This window comes from Vanacampus margaritifer, chromosome 10 (genome assembly GCF_051991255.1).
Source record: "Vanacampus margaritifer isolate UIUO_Vmar chromosome 10, RoL_Vmar_1.0, whole genome shotgun sequence".
Lineage (NCBI taxonomy): Eukaryota > Metazoa > Chordata > Actinopteri > Syngnathiformes > Syngnathidae > Vanacampus > Vanacampus margaritifer.
The window spans coordinates 7,657,501-7,679,255 of record NC_135441.1 but is presented as its reverse complement, the minus strand read 5'-3'; the positions used below and the strand labels follow the sequence as shown (position 1 = coordinate 7,679,255).

Genomic DNA, 21,755 nt, shown 5'->3' with positions numbered 1-21,755 from the left:
ATCTACAAATGCAATGTAACGGATTTTTTTGGTGTTTCGCCATTACATCATTGTCGTTTACTATGACCTTATTCAAACGAATGTAGCCTAATGCAAAATGCAGTTTTAAATGCCAAGCCCATTATTACATTTATTGCTTTAAAACAATTGAGATGTGAATAGTGCTGTAAACGGAGCCAACGTTTCTCCTGCCCTCACATCTCAAAAGCACAGACGACAAAGAAATACAGCTACGTTACATTCTATCGTAACAATAGCTGTCAATACCGTCAGCGATAGATTAACCAGAGCTTTCATTGCGTTGACATTAACATATTCAAAATGCCAACCTCTTTGTGCAACACTTGTGGATTTACATCAACACCCACTGGGCTGATTAAATGTGCTGCTTTGGAATAAAATACAGCCTTGGTGGAAGGAAAGGGAGGAAGTCAGAGAGGCCAGGCTCACACTGCATGTGTACGACACCTTAATTGCATCAATGATTATCTCTCCACATTACGCTTTCCCTTCTCATATTTATCGTTGTGTCCAATTTTCATTATGCCCTTCATTAAGAAGCATAAATAACTTGCGTAAATGTGCCGGCACGCCGCGACACACCCAATAACGCTGCCAAGTGTTATCCATCTTGTTCCCAGTGAGACGATATTACCTGGCTGAATTATGTCTATTAGTTGCCAGTGGCCCCTCCCACTCAATCAGGATAGCAGTCCTCATATGGCAGCATTAACTTTTCAGGCTTTATTGCATCTTCTTTACCCAACACGTACCATTAATCCCCTTAATGGCCACCATGACCTCTTTCACCGTCTTTCATAAAATAAAAATATGAATAAAGCCCATTACAGTCTGTATTGTGGACAGTCAAAGTGATAAATCAGTTAGCTGTATCAGAGGGATTGCCCCTGCGAACACTCAGCTTGGCTGCATTAAATTCCGCTCACTGTTTGCTTTATCATAGCTTGTTTTTGCATACATAAAGCAGAAATATTTCTGAATCGTGTGCAGTATTGGGCCCTGTTTGCACTTTAGATAACAACTAAAGCTTTACTTGTCACTGTAGTGCAATTCTTTAACTTTTTGGTTTCGGTGTTATTGTTTTTGCAACATATTGAGTAATATCGAATTGCCCAAGTTAGGCCTAAGTTGCACTTGAATGCACCATGGTTAACTAGCAAGTATCTAACTTAACTGTAGAACTACATCTCAGGTATAAAATGTTGTGAAAAATATGAAAGTATCAAACTGATCAGGTGAGCAGGGGTGCCTGTCTGGTCCTCGAGAGCCCCTATCCACCCTATTTTAAATGTTGCCCTCCTCCAACACAGCTGAATCAAATGACTTGAACTTGGGTACCCTAATGTAAATTATATAACGCCAAACGTATCATATTAAATACAAGGTATTTTGAGTCATCTATTTCATGAGTAGGCTATAATATATTTTTTTCCCATCAAAACCCAGACGTATATGATCTGACACATGCATTGCACAGACAATCCGTTAGGGGGCAGTATCACCCAGCTGATGGCTTTTCCAGCAACCTTGCAAGATCGCCCCAATTGAGAAAGGACAGACACCTATACTTATAAATAGTGGGAAATGTACATTCTGATTTTGGGAAATAATAATATGTTTGATATGTCTGTTTATTATTATATTTTTGACAGTTAGGGTTTGTGTACAAATGTACAGATTTAAAGCATTTTGACCGGATGCATCAAATGACTCAAATCAAAAGTCATATGTAGAAGTTGATTTGTTTGTTCAAAAGGACCAATACTCTATTTACAAAGAATTTAAAAAAATCTCTCATATATTTAATGGTTCAGGCTTTATAGGGTTAGAGAACATTTGCCTGCTGAAAAAAACTGCCTTCTGATTTGTTATCCTCCCATGACAGATGCTGGGGCAATAGGCCAGGTAATTGAAGACATAGGCCAGAGAGGTACTCAAACACAAATCTTAAAGTGTCACGATTTACAAAGATTTGTTTTCAATTAGTCAAAGAGCCATTTGTTGAGGTCAGCCAGGAAACAAGCGGATAACAAAACAAAAATGTCCTTTTCATTCAAAACAACAAAAATATAAACTAAAATGTCATTTCCATTTGCACATTATTTCAGATAAACAGTGGGTAAAAACAAAAACAAAATGTGACCCCTGTATGCACGAATTCAAAACTTACATCGCAGGACATGTTTAAAAACACTTTTCTCTTTACATATAAACAAAAAAAACCACAAGAAAAAAATATTTTTGTCCTTTTATTCAGGGGTGTCACACTTCAAACACAGGATCAATAGTAACAATTAGGGATGTTAGATACCACTTTTTTTTCAGACCGATACCAGTACAAGTATTTAATTCTTGAGTAGTCGCTAATATAGAAACCAAGTACTAATAACATCTAGTATTTTTTAGACATATACAATTTCTAATTGATCACAATTTTGTATACTGATACCTTGAAATTAGGCCTGGTATTGGCCCGATACTGATACCGGTATCAGTACTCGCCCATCCCTAGCAACAACAATAAAATGAGTTCACTCACAAATTATATCTGTCAAAACGGTACTAATTTACCAACATTTGTTAAAAATAAATAAATAAATAAAAAGGTAGAATAGTACAGTAGGTACCTGTCTTGTGTGGAACATTTCTTCACTTTCATTCATCAATCTATTTTTCAATAATATCAGGTTTGCAAAGTGCTGGAGCCTATCCCAGCTGACTTTGGGTGAAAGGCGGACGACACCCTCAACTGGTCGCCAGTCAGTCACAGGACAGGTAAAGAGACGGACAACCAGCTGCAGTCATTTATCGATTGTACACAGTATGCTCCAGCTTATCTGTGACATAAGATGTGATGGTGAACAAAATCTGCATTCCGAGGAAATTACCATCCCGCCCTCTCTTTTACGCCATTAATGTTTTGAGTGGATAAAATAATTCAGTTCCATGTAGTATTGAATTATTAGATCAAGTTCGATTTTAGTTTCTTATTTTGTTTCAAAAACATTTAGTCCCCTCTTTTATTCAACACTTGCTTCTTTTTCTTTTCATGTGGTAACTTAAAGGAAAGTCAGAAATAATTGATGTCTCCTTTCATTTGCTTCAACAGTGCCTAAAAAGAATCTCCAGGCATTCATGGTTAGCACTGCTCCTGATAAAGCGTCACAAACACTTTGTTGTTCAGGCGAGTACAAACTAGTTTATGCAGAGGCACAGAAATGATAAATTGGATTAAATGCTGAACGAAAAACACTTACTATGATTTCAAGTCTTCTCTTTAAATTTGTAATTTCAGCATTGCCCTTGAAATGGTTAAGATGCAATTGCTGAAGGAATTATTTTTAAACATATCAATGAACAACACAATACAGAGCTCCCCAGACACAAATCCTTCATTTTCTCTTCTGAAATGAACAGTGATTTACAATCTCAAACTTCAGTAACAGAGTGGGACAAACAGACAGCGTAAACTCCACCAAGGCTTAAACATTTGTCCTCCTTTGAAATCGACATGGCAAGAAGAACCTAATGACAAAAAAGAGGATGAGTCGTACATTCATATGTATATGTTGCATAATTGCATATTAACTCTTTTACTGCCAAAGATGTTAAATGACGTTCTGCAAAAACCTACGGGGGAGCGCCAAAGACGTTAAAAGACGTCCACCCATTTTTTAAATACTGTATATATTTTTTTGAAACGGGTGGAGTAAAGCCTTGCCCAGCTGTGGTGAAAGTTTCAAGCAGGTCTAGTGAGCCTAATGACTATTTTTGGCCCCTAGAGGGCAGCGATGACTCTCTTTTGACAAGATTGGGTAGGCGTCAGTAGAAGACGTGAGGAGGAGCTAGAGGGGACAATGGCTGGGGAAGGGAAGAGAACATGGCGACCGGTTTGCAAGCAGCTCACGCTCGAGCATTTTTTTTCAAAGACGAAAAGCATCGACCAACGCTAAAGAGCACATTGATGACGATGATGATCATCATCGATGATGATGATGGTGACTCCGAGGTTGGAAGCGTTGACGCGGCAGTAGAAGACGTGAGGCGGAGCTAGATGGCTGAGTAAGCGAACAATGGCGGTTGCAAGCAGCTCACACTTGGGAATTTTTTTCAAAGACGAAAGGCATCAATCAACGCTAAAGAGCACATCGATGACGACAATGATCATCATCGATGATGATGATGGTGACTCTGAGGTTGACGCCGAAGTTGGAAGCGCTGACGCGGCGGCTATGACGACGTCATAAAGGTTCACGGGCTAGCGATGCTAACACCGGAAAACGCGTAGCACAACCGAGCACGCTCAGGCGGACGTTCAATCGGACGACGAAGAGTACCCCGAGTCCAATGCATATTCATCGGAGGAGTGGGTACAGTCTGCTACTTGCTATTCCCCGGAAAAAAGGCCGTCAAGAAAGTGTAACGTCTGCACGCGACAATCAAAGTGAAACGTATCTGTTGAGCAAATCCTGCTCCCTCTCCTTGCACGCAGGGCAGTGTTACAAAAAGAAAAACTGTATTTGAAACATCCACATAATTGTAAATAGTACCACAGTTGCACACATTTGTAAATAGTTTGCGAAATTGTTTTGTCAAATTGTTACACTGTTGAATGGAAATAAACGTATTTTGCAATCCAAAAACACTTTTTCATTGTTGGTGGTGGTGTATTACAGAAGTAAAGCACTATTTAGGTGTTTGTGGCATCATTCATGGACAAAAAGAAGTGTAGAATTCACTAGAGTGCATGAAATAACATCGTTTCACAAAAAGCTCTTTTTCTCCGCTTTTTGTTTCAAAACAGAGCATTTCGGTGAAACTAACCATTTTCTATTGTTGATTACTGAAGAACGGAATAAGGTAGAAACAAACTTTTTTTTTCTGATGAAAGATGAGAGTTCAATCTTTCATTCAGTATGTGTGTTTCCATAGTCCAAACACAACATTTTCTGTGGACCTTGAAAGATCAGTCAAAATGCTTAAATCGGCTGGCACTGGCGACATCCCGTTTCTGAAAACGTCTGGCAGTCAAAGAGTTAATACTGTATTTACGACTTTAATATAATCCAAAATATTGTGAGTTTCGTGATAATATGTCCAAACTATGATTGGGATATTTATATCCATGTGCACATAGATTTTGGTGACAATCGGTCACGTTGGACATTAATGGGTTTGTTTGTTTGTTTGTTTTTTGTTGTTTTAACTACGAGCCAACTTACGACGCGAATAAAATAATAAATATGGCAAGTTTCGTCTACTAAGCAAAGTAGACCTTTACCTTATGAAAGCTCCACCCACTTGATTACAACTGCTCTGCCGAAAGACTTCTGGGATAAGAGATATGTATGTAGTAAGGTATTATAGGGTGCGACATGGCAGCGTACAGGGTATGTAATTATTTTGATACTTAAAGCCACAGTGTGTAATCTTTAGCGGCATCTAGTGGTGAACTAATAATTCAATGAATTTAAAAAACATTGTTGTTTTCTTTCTTTTATCAACATACTTTTTTTTAATATATATAACTGGAGGTCTAGTAATTACTAATTATAATACATGGCTGTAGTCTCACAATAGGCAGACATATTTTGCCGCCATTGTCCTGATAGGGATGCCCAAAGGATAACTTCACTTGCATCTAGTGTTGGACCCAATTGGTCGACCGTCAATTACCTTCCACAGCTGGGGCCTGGGCCTGCAGGTGGTCTTCACGTGATTCGGGCTCCCGCCGCTTGGCTTCAGCTTTGCTCTTGCAAGCTTTTATTACCGTATTTTCACGACTATAAGGCGCACTTAAAAGTCTTAAATTTTCTCAAAAATTGACGGTGCGCCTAATAGTGAGTTCCAAAATCTGTAAATGTTGTTGCGCGACTTCGTTAAGACCTCCGCTTGACTGTCTGTGTGGGAGCATTTCTCCCAACACATTGCTTATACAGTATACAGGAAATCCGGCCCTGGTTGAGGACTGGCAGGCATGAGAACCCGAAAGACTCAACTGAAATGTGACATGAGTCTTGTGGTTTCTCATGCCTGCCAGTCCTCAACCAAGGCGGGGTTTCCTGTATATAAGATACAGGAGGACGTCATGGAATCGCTTTATAGAAGCGAGAGCAAATTACTCCACAATTTGTGAATGAAATTGTGCATGCTTGGGCTAAACGTGTCTGCTTGCACTTATGTCTGAGCTTTCGTCAAAGCCATCATTTCTGAGGAGCCGCACAAGAATGAGACTGACTCTGACAATACTACAAAGATGAGATGAAACCTGGCGTGTTTGATGGAGAACTAGCCCAGCTGTTTGTTTCAGATACAGAAGATGAGGACTTTGAGGGATTTGTGGATGAAGATTGATCAAAAGTAACGTGAGTACATTGTTAAATAGTTCAAGTACAAACAAACTCACCGTTTACATTGTTAAATACTTCAATAGAGTACTCAGTTTTGTTCTGTTGTCTTTTAAAAACATACGCTAGCATGTATGCTAGCGTATGTTTTAGTGTGGTAAGGCATGCGAGCATATGTTTTGAGCTAGCGCATATTTAACTGTGCCTGCGCCCAATAGTGCAGTGTGACTTATGTGTGTGTTAACTACAGAAATACTGTAGCACCCGTAACTGAGACTGTGTCTTTTAATATGGTGGGCCTTATGGTCGTGAAAATACGGTAGTTTTTTTTTTTTATTAGCTTCTCCTGCTAGACACTCTTGTTAGCCAATCCAAGCAATGGCTGCGACTAACTCCCGTTAGCCGCTCTTGTTAGCTGCTCTGGCTAAATACGGCTCTCTCTGTATTTTGGCGTTGCTCGCCGGGCTTCACATCACTGAGATGCTCGTTCGCTTACGCAAAATAAGAATTGGGGGTGTGTGTAGTCTCTGAGCCACCGTAGTGTGCGTGCTTCTAAATGCATGAGCTTCGGCTGCATTCCATGATATAGTGACATCTAGTGGTCACTTATTGCACACTGTACCTTTAATCGTCTTATTTTTTTCCATGGAGTTAGATGTCAATGATTGCATTTTTAATGTTCATACACACTGCCTAATAGAACGGCGAAAAAGGACCAGCAGTCTACTGTTGAAAGACCTTTTACTAATCATCTGTCAGTCTCAAAGAAAGCAAAGCGAAAGTTTGAAATCGGACTCAAAATCATAGCTCCTTTTTGTTGTGATGCAGCAGTTCTATTTTCAGGCCTTATAAAACTCACTTCACCTCTGTCATTCAGTCATGTTCCTCCTTTCTCTTGGGAACCGGTCACATTTTTAGCATGTAGTCATTTTCTCGGCTGTCAAAGTTTGCTCTCTCCAAGCTCTGCTCTACGACCCAACCTGTCAAATTTCTATCTGCACACACGTCACCCAGTCTGTGTGCACAGTTTCTTTCAAAAATACGATTTTATTTAGTTTCATGTTGCTCATTACGGATAGTGTGGGCATGCATGTGCTCTGCAAGGGTCCAGTCAGAGGTTGCGTACAAAGTGGGTCATGGCGGGGGTTATTGCTGCATTAGTGACTGTCACTGGCAGGACAGGCGAGCACAAAGCCTTGGCAGCCCTCTCCCACTCATTCACAATCACACACAGACACACACAGGTGCTTTGTGAAACTTTGTGGCGTTCTGTCATGGATAGAAGCCAGCAGGCCATGACTCACACAAAAGGGCAATGTCTGGAACAGACGGACGCATCCAAGCTGTCTTTTGCTTGTACGCCCACACGTGCATGGGACATGGTTTGCATAAGACGGGAACACTTGACCTGCCAGAATCCAAAACTCTTTGCCCTTGCCTTTTAACACAAGTTCTTCATTTTTGCTCAGTTTTTGATGAAGTTATTTTAATGGCATTGATTGAGGTCGAATTTTTAGAGAGGCGATCCAGTTCTTAGAGCTGAAATCTCTAATTACTTCCGCCCTCTTATGGTTCAATCGCTCCAATAAAAAAGTATGCGATCCAAGCTTTCTGTTGCGTGTCACGTCAGTCAATGATTCTTTTTTTTCTCATGTTCAAAGTCTTCTCAGTTTCGCTCCTCAGAGTGTCATGGATAATTACGGCAAAAATAAAGAAGCACTGTAATAGCTGATTAAAACATCTCACAAAGCTGAACTTTTCACTCCCTTGAAATGCACAAGAAGAGAAGACGAGTTACGCAACTTCCACCTCAGGGACCCTGCCGACTTTCTGCCCAACTTTGCCTCTGCCTCGTGTCTGGGCCGTCTGAGGGAGAAAACGCGCCTTTTTGATGTGCGTGTTTGAAGCCGCCTTATGACTGGGGCGAAAAGGATGCGGCTGTTGTTCACAGCTCACGATGCTCTGCTGCACTCCCCGGAGGAAGCAGCTTCAAAGCGTGGCGGCGTTTGACCTTTCCTGGTTCCACATTTAACACCTTCTTAAAGCGCAGTGCCAAAGTGCCGGATAGCTTTTCCTCCCCAAAGCTTTTACTTTCAGCAGTGTGCAAAGGACCTGACATTTATTAGTGAGAGTTTGACACACCTGCATTTCTTTTACTGTCGTTCATCAAACTAGTCTCTTGTGATGGTAATTCTAAAAATCTGCTTGTCATCAGGTGCAAATGTGCTTTATGTGTCAATCAGGTCAAGGCTCTGCAAGTTCTTTATAAATTCCATCCATCTATTGTCCATATTAATCTTTGATTAATAAATATACACTGCATCTAATGAGGCACAGGCACTAAATATCAACAGATTTTTAGATGATGTAAAAAAACTTTCAGAATGTTTGTTCACAATCTGACTTCCAGTATAAACTGGCACACACACGCACACAAAAAAATGCCCCTCAAATTATCAAAACAGCCCGCCGGCCCACCGATCAGAGCCGACACTGTTTTGCATCCTGCCATTAGAGATGCGGACATTAACGTCACATGCCCCAAAATGGGCGTTAGCGCAGCCATTTTGGCAGCATAGCAAACGTCACACTTTAACAATGATTGACAGCTGTTGTTGACCAGCTGCCACAGCGAGGCAAAAAAAGGATCGAGCATGCTCCAGGCTACCAGAAGTGGAACCAATGGGTAGCCAATGTTGCAATTTCTACATGGTGGCTGAATCAGCAGATGCTAACTGTTACCACATAGAAATAATCTGTTTCGTTCGTTTGTGCTGCTACGGTTTAATAGATATTACACAGTTGAATTTAATGCTTTACGGCATAAATGCCGGAGGCTGCGGCCCAATTAGCAGCTGCTAAGTTGCTCAAGTACCTAAATAACACTGCAAGACTTTTCGTGAATCTGCTAACTTGTAACTTCGATGGCATTTTGACCACACATAAAGGGTAAATAAATCCGGATTGTACAAACTTGTAAAGCCTTTGTCTGATCAGATTTGAAAGCACTCACCGGCGTAAGAGAGGAGGTTATTTCATGTAGCAGCGTCGCTGAGTTGGAAAAATAAAGACTCCTGACATTTCATCGGTAAGCCAACATGTCCACCTCGCGCATGTATATCATGTCATTTTCATCAAAGTGACTGTCAATGCTCTTGGGCGGAAAGTTGACAGATAAACGCTAATTTTTGCCCCCCTCGCTGTTTTAGTCCATTAAACGCTGCGCCGCTACTTTCCTGCCACAGAGTTTAGAAAAATAGTCACGTGACGTTCAGATCTCTATTTGGCCCATTCATTCAAATCTTATAACATAAAAAGCACGATGGCACAAAAATCTCTTAATTCTTCTCAATTTTATGTTGCTTTTTACTTGAGGTTTGTTTCTGCTTGCATTATGAATGTGTTGCACAAGGGCCTACCTCTAAACTGTTGGCTAGTCTCTTGTGGTCAAATAAAGGAAAATAATATTTAAATAGCATTGCATCAGCCCCAAAATACATCGGCCCACCGGGCATCTACCCTAATACCAGAAAGCCATTCCAGCCCTGTCTGTACAGGCTGTACTAGCACAGAGAGTACAGTACTTTCAATACAACTCAACTTAAATGTTTTCCGTGTTATTGCACTGTGGCACCCTCCAAGCGCCCGCTGACCTGACTTGTCACTACCAGGAGCTGAGCTCTGAGAACCAGAGCAGCTTGAGCCCATTCTATAGATACTACGACTGTCATATTGTGTATATGTATGTCCCTGCCACTGACATAAACGTTTGAGAAATATCGCAGGCTTTTCAGAAAAATATCCTCGTTAAAGGGTGGAGGGAATGCAGCAGTGAAGTAACGCTGTTTAATTTTTTTTTTTTTTACTGACGCATGATTTCCACTTCACTTTATCTGCATTAAATGGAAACAAACATATGTGTGATATAAACTTACCCAACTGTTTTCTTTTTGATAAAATATTGAAATCACAATATGGAACAAAAATAAATGGAATACAGGGTTTTCATCTGTAAGTGGCGACAATTTATTGCATATCAATCAAACCTAAATCATAGTAATTGTCATATTTAAAATTCAACTCAAAGTACATAAAAAAAAATATTTAAAAAAACTCATGGAGGAGTTCACATCAATATCAAATGGCAGGCCACGCCCTGTGGTGGTATAACAATATAATATACCAATACACATGCAAAACTTTAGCCTTATTATTTACTGTACAGTATTTTAATACTGTATTGTTTTTCATTTTGTTTTTCATTTTAGTCTATAGAGTTTTTTATATGTTAATATTGGTTGAAAACCTAAACTGATTAAAACTAAATATGTCCTTTTTTAAAAGGGGGTCGAGAAAAGACAGAATTGTATAATACTGGATTTCCACGCTTTATGTGGCCCCTTCTGCCTAGCCACTATTTTATTTTCTTCTTCCTTTCATTTTCATAGATTTTACATGATGTGTATCTCGTCAAATAGGTGTCCTGGAGGCCCTTACATTTTTTTACGGCATAAACACAGAAGAAAGGAGAAGAAACACTGGCCATATCAGACAATCAGTGAGTTGGCATCACCTGTGGTCGGTGACTGTGTGCTGTGCAATGCCAAACTTGGTTCACAGTAAATTACAAGCGACAGCAATGATCAAATAATGTCCATATACTTACCAGATACACAACTTGACCATTTGCCATGCATCGTCCTTCTACGGTCTCATTATGAGGATCAGGACGTATTGAAAAGTTCACAGACAATTAGCTGGTCAGTCTTCCACTACGGAAAAGGATATTTTGGGCTCTGACTGACTTTGGCAACACCACGTTTAGAAAATTTGCCATTAAGTTCATTTTTTTTCCCACTGCGATGAAAAGACGGCAAGATGGACATCTGTGTGTTTGGCATCTGTAGTTCGGTGCATAGTCACGATTCTTATGTTTACAATGACTTTACAATCATACTAAACAAAATAAATTTTAAAAAAGAATATTTTTATATCCAATATTTTTTATATTCAAATTTTACACCGTGCATGGCCTTAACATTAACATAAATATATATTTTTTTATATATATATATATATGACTTTATGCGGACAGTAATCCTGTCGTGTGAGGGGTTCAATGTCAAGTGTTTCACTTCATCGTCTGATTCATACATCATACATCTTTCTTGTCGCCTGTTGCCATTGTTAGATGTGGACCAAACTCTGACACCGGTAGTACAGGGTCCAAACAGTAGGAATGTAACGATAACAGCAATATCGTGATATCGCGATATTAAAACTGCCACAATATATCGTCGTCGTCATGTCACGATATTAAAAGCAGCCCATCTGTTAAAAAAGTCGGTTTGATTTTCATTTGTGCAGTTCTAGCACCCTCTTGTGGCTAGTTTTTTAGCGCAGTTTAATTTTCACAAGGCATGTTTTGGCCCTTCTATGTTTAAAATCCGCGCTAATGGTCAGATAAAGGGGAACGTAATATGCTTGTGAACCGAGGATTTACGTATTTTTTATATATAATATTTATAATATGTTTCATTACTGTAATGTACAAAAGCACAATATTGTGTGTGGGTTTGTTTGTTTTTTAGTATGAGCTCTTTATTTTTTACAATATTGTGACCTTTTTTTGTATCGCAACCTCCCCACAATATCGTGATAATTATCGTATCGTGACCTTCATATCATGATAATATTGTATTGTGATGTTTGGATATCGTTACATCCCTACCAAACAGATCATATTATTATTATTATTATTATTATTATTATTATTATTATTATTATTATTATTATTATTAGGGGTATGAATTGCCTAGTACCTTGCGATTCGATCTGTATCACAATTCATAGGTCACGATTCGATTCAATACCGATTAATGTACTTCAGGCTTATAACTGTAAGCCACTGTATTTAACAAACGGGTTGCAACCTGTTTCATATTTGGACTACATTGAAATAAAATGTTAAGGCTTAATGTTCCATTAATAGAACATTCTTCCATGTTTCATGTGTGAACCCTAAGCAAGACATTTTGTTGAATATTTCCATCAAAAATGTATCTTTAAACATTGATTCAGCTGCATCTTGAATCGATACGAGAATTGCACGCTGTAATATTGTGAAATATTGCCGAATTGATTTTTTAACACCTCTAATAATTATTATTATTGTTATTATCAATATTGTTATCATTATTGTTAACATTATTGTTAACATTATTGTTATTATTATAATAAAAATATAGCATTTATGACATTGTCCCAAAGTCATTTGAATGAATACGCTATAGTCGAATTTTATTTTGAAACTGTTCCAAACTGATTGCATCACCTCAGCAGTGAGTCAGAATGCAGGTTGATCCACGGCTTCCCCTTCAGAGACATGACTAGGCATGAAAAATTGTTTAATTTCGCATGTATCACTTGCAAAGCATAAGAAGCATGACCATCCTCTGACTGCAAGTATCCTTTGAAGATTTGTTTTAAGTTGACAAGAAACTTGGGGGGGATCTTCAAAATCATTAAAACTGAGCTACAGTTTTTTAATGTGATAAATGTGAAACTTACACAGACTCCGTCATTTCAAGATCTGATGACTTTGTCAAGGTGAACATGCAGCTAGCTGGTGAATACATATAACCTCCATCTCATGAAGAGCGCTAAGGGGGAGTGTCGAACGAGAAGCGACATTCCATTGCATTTTAGCTGGGCCAAAGCTCAACATGCAAATGTATTTCCTCATGCTAAACACAGAGTTCAGAGTAGAATATCTCTTTCGACCATTCTGTCGAAAGAGATATTAACCAATTGTGAGTTGTCAGCTTTGTTGCAAAAATAATATGATCCATTTAAATATTTAAAAATAAATTAATCTAAAGTTATGGGTTAATAAATATAGAATAAAGGATTCTTGATGATACGCCCTGCTTGGCCATCATCACGCTACATTGCTTGGTCTATCTGTGATGCAGGGCATTTTGAGCGCTCAGTAGTCGACTTGAGGCTGTTGTGATGGTACATCGTGGGATTTCTTTATTTTTGTAATCCCTTCACACTAACTATGTTGGGGGGGGGGGGGGTGAGTGGTCGGATGAATATGTGTAATATGAATTCACTTGTATAACGGAACGTATGGTGTTCCACAGGGTTCATTTCTGGGACCTCTGCTGTTTTTATAAAATTAAAATTAAATAAATAATTACAGGTTCAAAACTATTAGGTATCACAGAGTAAGTTGTGATGCAATGTCGCAGAATCATGACAACTGACTAAGATATCATCACAATACAGTATTTTTTTTCAAACATCTATTTGCGATACAATAGCTGCTATATGTAACCGAAGTAGGGAAGTTTGAAATCTCTATTTGTCTTGCTGTAATGACACATGTGACATATGTCTACACAAAGTCCATTATGTTACCAACTCGTGTCTTTATATTACACATTGACATGACCATAAATCATAATTAATGCCGAAGTTAACATTGTTTTATTGAAAGTACAGTAAATATAGGTCATCCGATTTATTCCCATGTTGTGTGTTATCAAAAAAAAAGTCTAGTTGCAGAGCAGCCAAATGTTTAAAAAAAAATGAAGAAGAAATCAAACATTTCTATTTTCATTGTGTTGTTAAAACTAGTCTACCCAGACATAAGGTAAACATGAGATTAAAAATGTCAAATTTCTCATTAAGTGCACGATATTGACTTGATACCTGACGCCGGTATCTTGATTCTTTAACGCCTCTCACATTATAATCTCCTAACATCAATATTTGGTCCCTTAAATTTGTTTTTGGAGACTGGTTAACACATCCGCATCACAGTTCAGGGGTCACAGGTTGGAATCCGAGCTACGGCCTTTCAGTGTGGAATTTGCAAGTCCCCCTGCTTGCATGGGTTTTCTCTGGCTACTTACAGTTTCCTCCCACGTTCCAAAAACATGCACGGTAGGTTAACTGAAGGCTCTAAATCGTCAACAAGTGTGAATGGTTGTTTGTCTACGTTTGCCCTGTGATTGGCTGGATGGATGTTGGTCACTTTAACACACATGCTGAAATGCAATCAAACACATTTTATCAAATGCTTTTTTTTTCAGTTTCCTGTGGAGTCTAACAAATGAAACTTTTTAAATTACTCTACAAAAGCTTATCTTTCGTCATGAGTGCAGTCTGGAAATTTTTGGTTTAGTGTTGTTTCACAGATGTCTCAAGAATGTACCCAAGGAAGTTCACGATGCCGGCACGCTACAGTTTTCTAAATAAAACTGTCTTTAACCTCAAACAACCTCTTTGTAGTTAACACTGCATAACAATAATAACATCTAATTCTGGGTTTAGCACACTACAAAATGTCAAATGAATGAGAACATAACAAAATAATGATATTCCATTGTCAGTTAATCATTGACATTGTCCGCTTTTTAATGACCTGGGTCTTATCTACGGAATTTCAAATGCAGTTGTTTGTTTTACAGAGCGTATTACCACCACACCAGGTAGAAATGCTCAAATTAAAAGATGGATAGAAGGGATTGTTCCCAGCCGTGTACTCCACGACTGAGTCATCCTTTGATATAAAATTATATTACAAATGGCCTCTCGTCTAAATCTGGCCCACCCTCAGAAAGGCACTCAAATTAAAGAAAACAGCTGCTACACATGACAGGACACAGATCCCATCTAATAAACTACTTTTATAGAGGCAAAGTGTAATCTTCCTGCTAATGGTTATACTGTATGTACGTATCAGAGATATTGCACATTATGATCCACAGTTGTTTTAAAGTAATTAGTACTGATAGTAATTGTTATTATTGACAATTTGGCACTGTTATATTATCTGTGGTTACACTCAAAGAAATAGAATTAGATGTAAATGATAAGATAACGTCCACTGGTCCCACACAAATATTTCATTTGAATTTGAAAAATGTTAGATGACTCGATTTCAGCAAAAGCTCAAATTTTTAATTTTAATTCATTTTTAATTTTAATTAATTTTTAATAAAATTATTTTCCTATTCGAGTGTCAACTTTATGTTGAATTTAATAAACACCATTACGTAGAATGTATTTACTTTAACACTATTTTGTACCATTTACATGGACTTTCCATTTACTTACTCACGTCGTAGCATCAGGAGCAACTGGGGGTTCAGTGTCAAAAGGTCAAGGATCGAACCCACAACCACTGTTTTTGGGTATGACCACTCTACCACTGAGCCATGCCACCCTACTACAGTCAATCACTTATCAATGGCTTCTTAAAATAATCACCTAAGTCATTTTTTTCAGATTTTTCAAGAATTACTAAAAATTGAACCATCATGAGGAGATGATTTAGGCAAAAAAGTAGTTTTTGCAAAAAATAACGTAGACAATTATTTTAAGAGGGTGACGTTATGTTAAATACACTTAAAGGTGCATTGTTGGAGTTTAAAATGTTCATGTTAAAGATGTTTCTACATTATGCATGCCCAGATGAGTACAAAGAGCCCTGACTTTTTAACTGCAAATGCGCCTATCAGCTTCCCTTCAGTTTCTTCGGGGTGGGCAGCGGTGGAGGGTGACATCATGCTCGTCCCTGCGGACATGAAGTGTTGTGTTAGCTAGCGTACGACACAATTGGGATGGAAACTGAAAACGAGTGGAGGCCTGCTTTGAGCACAGACCAAGTTCTAGCTCAGAACTGAAAAATCGAAGAGTTTATTTGAGTGCATGTACTCGCATGCGCACCATGCACAAGTGTGACACAGAGGCTGCAGTTACACTTTAGGCCAGAGGTGGCAGTCACAAGTTAAGAAGTAACAAATTCCACACTGCAGCTTTAACAGGTACTGTAATTTCTGGACCATAAGGCACACCTGACTGTAAGCCGTGCTAGCTAAATTTGGGGAATACTCGAGTTTGTTACACATATAAGCCGCACCCGACCGTAAACTGCAGGTGTTTTAATGTTACCGCACCAGTAACTTTTTTTTTCATAATGAGGACGTAAATTGTCTCACTCTCGTTCTGTCTCTCCTACTGCATTTGGGCTCACTTGATTTGTTTTGCTCAGCCTGACGCTCTCGCGCTTCCTTTATAGTGCTTCCCCTTGTGATCTAAAGGATAAGCCGCACCTTTCTATTAGCTGCAGGGTCAAATGCAAGTGAAAAAAGTCCAGAAATTACTGTAATTAGTCATGTATCACAGTACATTTTAAAGAGGAAATATACTTTAAACATTTCTTGGCAATGATATGTCATGTGACCTCAATCGTCATTAATATTACATTTTTGGAATATGAGTTATGAAGCAAAATCCAAACGTTTTTATCCATCTCAGGGGGCAGCCATTTTGCCACTTGAAGATGACATCACAGTTGCTCAGGTCTCAGGCAGCAACCAATCAGAGCTCACCTGTTTTCTGAAGCTGCACTGTGATTGCTTCTGATATTGATAAAAACTGCTGGATTTTGCTGCTGAACTCATATTCCACTAACACAATATTAACCAGAATACCATATTTATACTAGTAGGGCTGCATAGAACATATTATTGTCACCCAAAAAATAACTGGGTTGACTTCCCTTTTAAAAGTAAAAAGTGTATGTATGCAACATAATTGTGTCAAAGGGGAAGAATGAATTTGCTTCTTACATAATTGACTTGTAAGTGCTGAACTTGGTGTTTTTTTTCTTGTGCACAACTGCACTCTATATTTACCACTAGTGGCCACTAGCCAGCCAGGAAATCCTTTAATCTATTACCCAACGTGATCAGAATGTGACATATGGTGTTTGTCACCTAGTGAACTCTGCCATTTAGGCCGTCACTCAGCAGGGGGCCGAATGGGGTCTCCTTTTTCAACTTGATCTGAACTCTGCTGTATGGACATACACAGTAAATGACTTAGCGCTACTCAAGAGCTGATCAGGATGCCGATCAGGATGCCCACAGGTCACAGTGTTAATAAGAAGACCAGAGAAGCTGACAAAACACAGGTGCATGTGAGGAGGTACTGATTGTCTTGGAAATGTAGCCAAGTGGAGATGTTCTCTGTACCTGTATAACCCAACAGGTCTGCTCCCCTTTTCATCGGCAACTGCCAGCTGCTCCACTGCACTGAGAGGCCTCAAACAAAGGTAAGCGTGTTTCTCTGTATTCCCTCAAGATCTCAACTTTGAAAATGTAAATGTATAATAATCAGGATGAAAGTAATGAGCAGCGCAGGCAGCTCTATTATTCAGCCGGTCCACGGTGCCAAGAGCCTGGCATCCAGCCAGCAGGGATGGAGGAGTGGCGGGCCAGATCCAGCTCGTTGCCAATGTCGTAATGCTGGCGCCGGTGCATTGTTAAAGATTACTGTTAAAATGATTCATTTTCAAGCCAATAATCTGCAGTACATTATAAGACCTCCACCAAGGCTCTGTGTAGCTTCCAAATGACTGCGAAATATGTTTTCACCTTGAAACAGAAGCTGAGCATCAAACCTGGAGTATTAATCACAGAAGTGACTTCATTAATGACGCTAATAACAATTCTGCTCCGACGGAAAGATCAGCAAAGCACTAAGGTTGGGGTTGACCTTGAGGATATACTGACAGAAGCTACAATTTTCATATTGAAAGACTGGAGTTTTTCTTCATTTATTTTAGCTTCTGTAAGATTTGAGTTAAACTAAAGCTGACAAAAAAAACACAATCAATAGTACTGTACAATTAATTATTAACACATTATTCTTTTCATTTAATGTACTAATTTAGGCCTTTTTTTGTCTGTGATATTTTGTTAATCTTGCAATTTCTTCACCTTGTTTCATAATCTTTGAAACAACATACTCAGTCTGATGTTATAAAGCTTCCTGTATGTTTGTCTCAAGAATGACTTCAGTGTACAGGCAAGTATGCAGGCGAACACCGAGAGTGAAAGTGATACTGTATGCATATGTTGTTGTGTAAATCCCTCAAATTAAAAGAATACCTTAAAAGCAGCATAAAGGACAGCGGTCCAAATATGACTTTGATTGGAGTGCAACCCTCCATAGTCTCACATCTTCTCACCTATTTTTTTTTTTTAAATGAGAGTAGGTTTACTATGTTCAGTTCTACTTTGGTAAGAGCCACTAATCCTGAACCAGTTGACCCGTGTGCAAGGTTCACACCAGGATTGGAGGAATGTTAAGTATGTTGGACATGCATTTCCAGTATCATCCTGAGAGGAGGTAACAACCTGTTGGGACTCAAGTTGTGTGCTGAGCTTTTCTTATTTTTTCTTTAACAAACTCAATTTGTTAAGATGGTCTTTTAGAAGACTGGCAGCAGAATTGGGGTTAACAGAGCACCACAGTTAATCCCGCCAGTTTGAGTCAAACACATTTTCTGGATCATATTTTGACATCAACTCTCTTATCTTTAGGCCGTTTCTGAAATGGAATGAGGTCAAAGAAAAGCCACATCTTGAGGATTAGAACAAATTTTAGTTAAATTTTAATATAAGGCCTAATAGACTGACAAATGATGGAATCATATTGATAATAATTTAGATTAATAGTAATAATAATTATTATTATATTACATATTATATAATCATTATATAAAAAAATATTACATTATATTAAATAATTTAGGATGTTCCAATGTGTCAAATAAAGTCCATTTATTGAGGTTGGTCAATATTCTTAACAAAGTGTCTCCAAATATTCAACTCAACAAACATAACTAAAACAAAATGTAATTTCTATTTTGACAAAAATGAAACTAAATAGTTGTGCCCTAACTAGTTTTGAGTTACGAGCTGTAATTAGGCCTTTTTTTCTTCTTTTCACTTTGACTTTTGAGCTTGAGATATGGCAGCTGTATGGTGGCACTAACAAACAGGCACATTCTTTGTCCTCTACAAACAATGACGTTCACATTACAGCATTTTATTGAGTCCTGACAGTTGTAGTAGTAGTACATTATTTGTCGTTTGTCTGTATTATGCTGAACTGCCTCCTTGTCGAGGTGAACACTGCATGTTGAATTGCATTGCAGAATAATGCAAAAACTGTATAATTCTTTACTTTCCATTTAAGTACATTATAACGCTATGGTCTTATAAAGTACAGTATTATAGAGTACTACATCGTATTAAATAATATATATTTGTTTTTGGTGGAGGCTGGAATGGATTAGTGTTTTTTCTATTCATTAAGCAAATATGATTTGAGATACTGATTGAGTGTTTTGAGTTTTAAATGTGGTCATGGAACCAATTAAACTCATATCTCAAGGCACCACTTGAATATGAACAGAGGATGTTCTTAATTGCATCTGTCGCTTCCTCTTTTTGTCTTCAGTGTCCGTCACTACAGTCACGCTTTCTTTTAATATTTCCTCATCTGAGAGTAGCTTCTTGTGCTTCCCAAAAATCTATGCCACTCAAAATATAAACACATGCCATTCAAATTGAGCGCCATTTGCTGTTGAGTCAATGACAAGAATGATTTGATTTCAAGGCATTTGTTTGGGTTATTATTCAAAATTCCTGTGCTTTTTCTCATAATGCTGTTTCAAATTGGAAATCATCACAGCTGTAGTCTGCTAGCAAATTAAGCTCATGGTTCAAGTACCGATTGAGAATGAATGCAAATTTTTGGTCTATTGCTCTTTAAATTGCCCATTTCACTGTCCACATTATTTGTAGCAACAAAAAGTATTAACATGCCATTTAAAAATATATACACTGCATAATATAGTCTCCTACTGCTGGCAAAGTGTCAACAACATGTGCACTGCCTCAAAAACAAAAGTGAAATTTAAAATTTGCACTCTCAGCAGTGAACTCTGTCTGTGTAACATTGGCTTAAGTCCCAGTAGTGTACATGTGCTGACCTAACCAAAACACAAATCGTAGTTTTTGCGGTTCACCTTAGGGTATATTCTCCCGCGCAGCTCTTTGGCTGTATGTGCAGATTCTCCCATCGACCACTTACAGACCTTCATGTACGCACTGTGGGTGGAGTGACCTTGAAAAGCGGGCATTATGGGGCCATTATTGAGCCAAAACCATTTACAAATGCATATTTTGATCCACAAATATGTAAGAAGAATTTGTATCTGTAACAAGAATCCACAAATGTGTGACTGAAGTTGCAAATGCGTGAATGGAGACTTGCGTGTAGTTCCGACCACCAGGGGACGCTAGCGTCAATAATATGTCCGTTGTTGGCTGCAATCTAGGCTTGTTTTTGTTTGTATTCTTGTCTTTCGGAGAGCAACGGCCTTTTCAGATTCTCGTCTTTGCCGAGGAAATTTATTTTCATATCATTACCACGGACTTACTTACAGTGCATTCATATTTAAGTCTGTGATCCACTGACCTGAATATATGACTGGATAGCCGATAAGCCAAGCCTTTTAAAACCACAAGGCTGCCATATTGCTCCTCTCAAGAAACGTTTCTCGGCATACGATCCTATACATTTACAGTATCGAAAGTGGAGAACATTTGACACAGTACTTAGTAGAAACAGCATGATTTATGTTTTAAATTCGTTAAACATAAACAAGTGGACTTCAGATATTTTACAACTTGCCTTAAAGACATATATAAATTGTATGAATAATGATGTTTACAAGAGGAAACTTGTCAATTTTTTTATTATTAAAGAATTGAACTGTAATTCAACAAAAGATGCCTCTGCCAAATCTAATATTGGGGTCTAAGGAACTGAGCGATAAAAGTGAAAGGGGGTTTTCAAAGCAGCACATACTGTCCATTTGTTATTTATATATTTATTTTTTAACTTGTTAAAAAATAGTGATCACCCCCACCCCTGCGCCCCGACCCTATACTAATTCATGTCTAATCTGCAGATTCTGTATGTATACCGTATAGGTTATACAGTAGTCTGCTGTGCGATGGGAGGAGCAAGATGGCAGCCCTGTGACTTCAAGGGCTTGCACGGGCGTGTATGGGCTATCAGCGATCCAGTCATATATTCTGGTCAGTGCTGTGATCCTTTTTTTTTTTTTTTTTTTAAATGCTGTGATCCTATCCGAGCGAGATAACTCGGAAGTATTTGTAATCGTTCTCATCATCCTTTACGAACGGATATTACCCAATAATTCATGTTTTTTTCCTTGATTTCTCTAAATAAAATAAATTTCTTTAATAAATAATAGAAACGTGTTTATAATTCCGTTTGCGTGCAGCCACACTTTTGTTTATGCTTTGATTATATATATTTATTTATATTATTATATTTTTTGGCCTTGCTGACTATCCATTTGTGACAAAAGAGTTGCATTACTAATTTCATAAATGATTGTTTTAAAAACAACAACAATATTATTTGAAAAGTCTTCAGCGTTTAACTGGAGCATCTCTGAGTAGTCTGTCAACTACGTCGGTGTCC

The 21,755-nt window shown here is 38.3% G+C and overlaps 1 protein-coding gene across 2 annotated transcripts in view; it reads left to right on the top strand.

The window, feature by feature from the left end:
* The first annotated feature begins 17,172 nt into the window (after positions 1-17,172).
* LOC144059083 (insulin-like) overlaps positions 17,173-21,755 on the top strand; it is a 9,139-nt gene continuing 4,556 nt past the window's right edge. Inside the window, exons 1-2 of one of the 2 annotated variants that reach the window (XM_077577923.1) lie at positions 17,173-17,372; positions 17,467-17,499. In XM_077577923.1, coding sequence (XP_077434049.1) covers positions 17,293-17,372; positions 17,467-17,499 — 113 coding nt within the window. In that variant the 5' untranslated portion in view covers positions 17,173-17,292. Of the gene's footprint in view, positions 17,500-21,235; positions 21,344-21,755 lie in introns of both variants that reach the window. The other variant, XM_077577924.1, reaches the window with a different exon arrangement.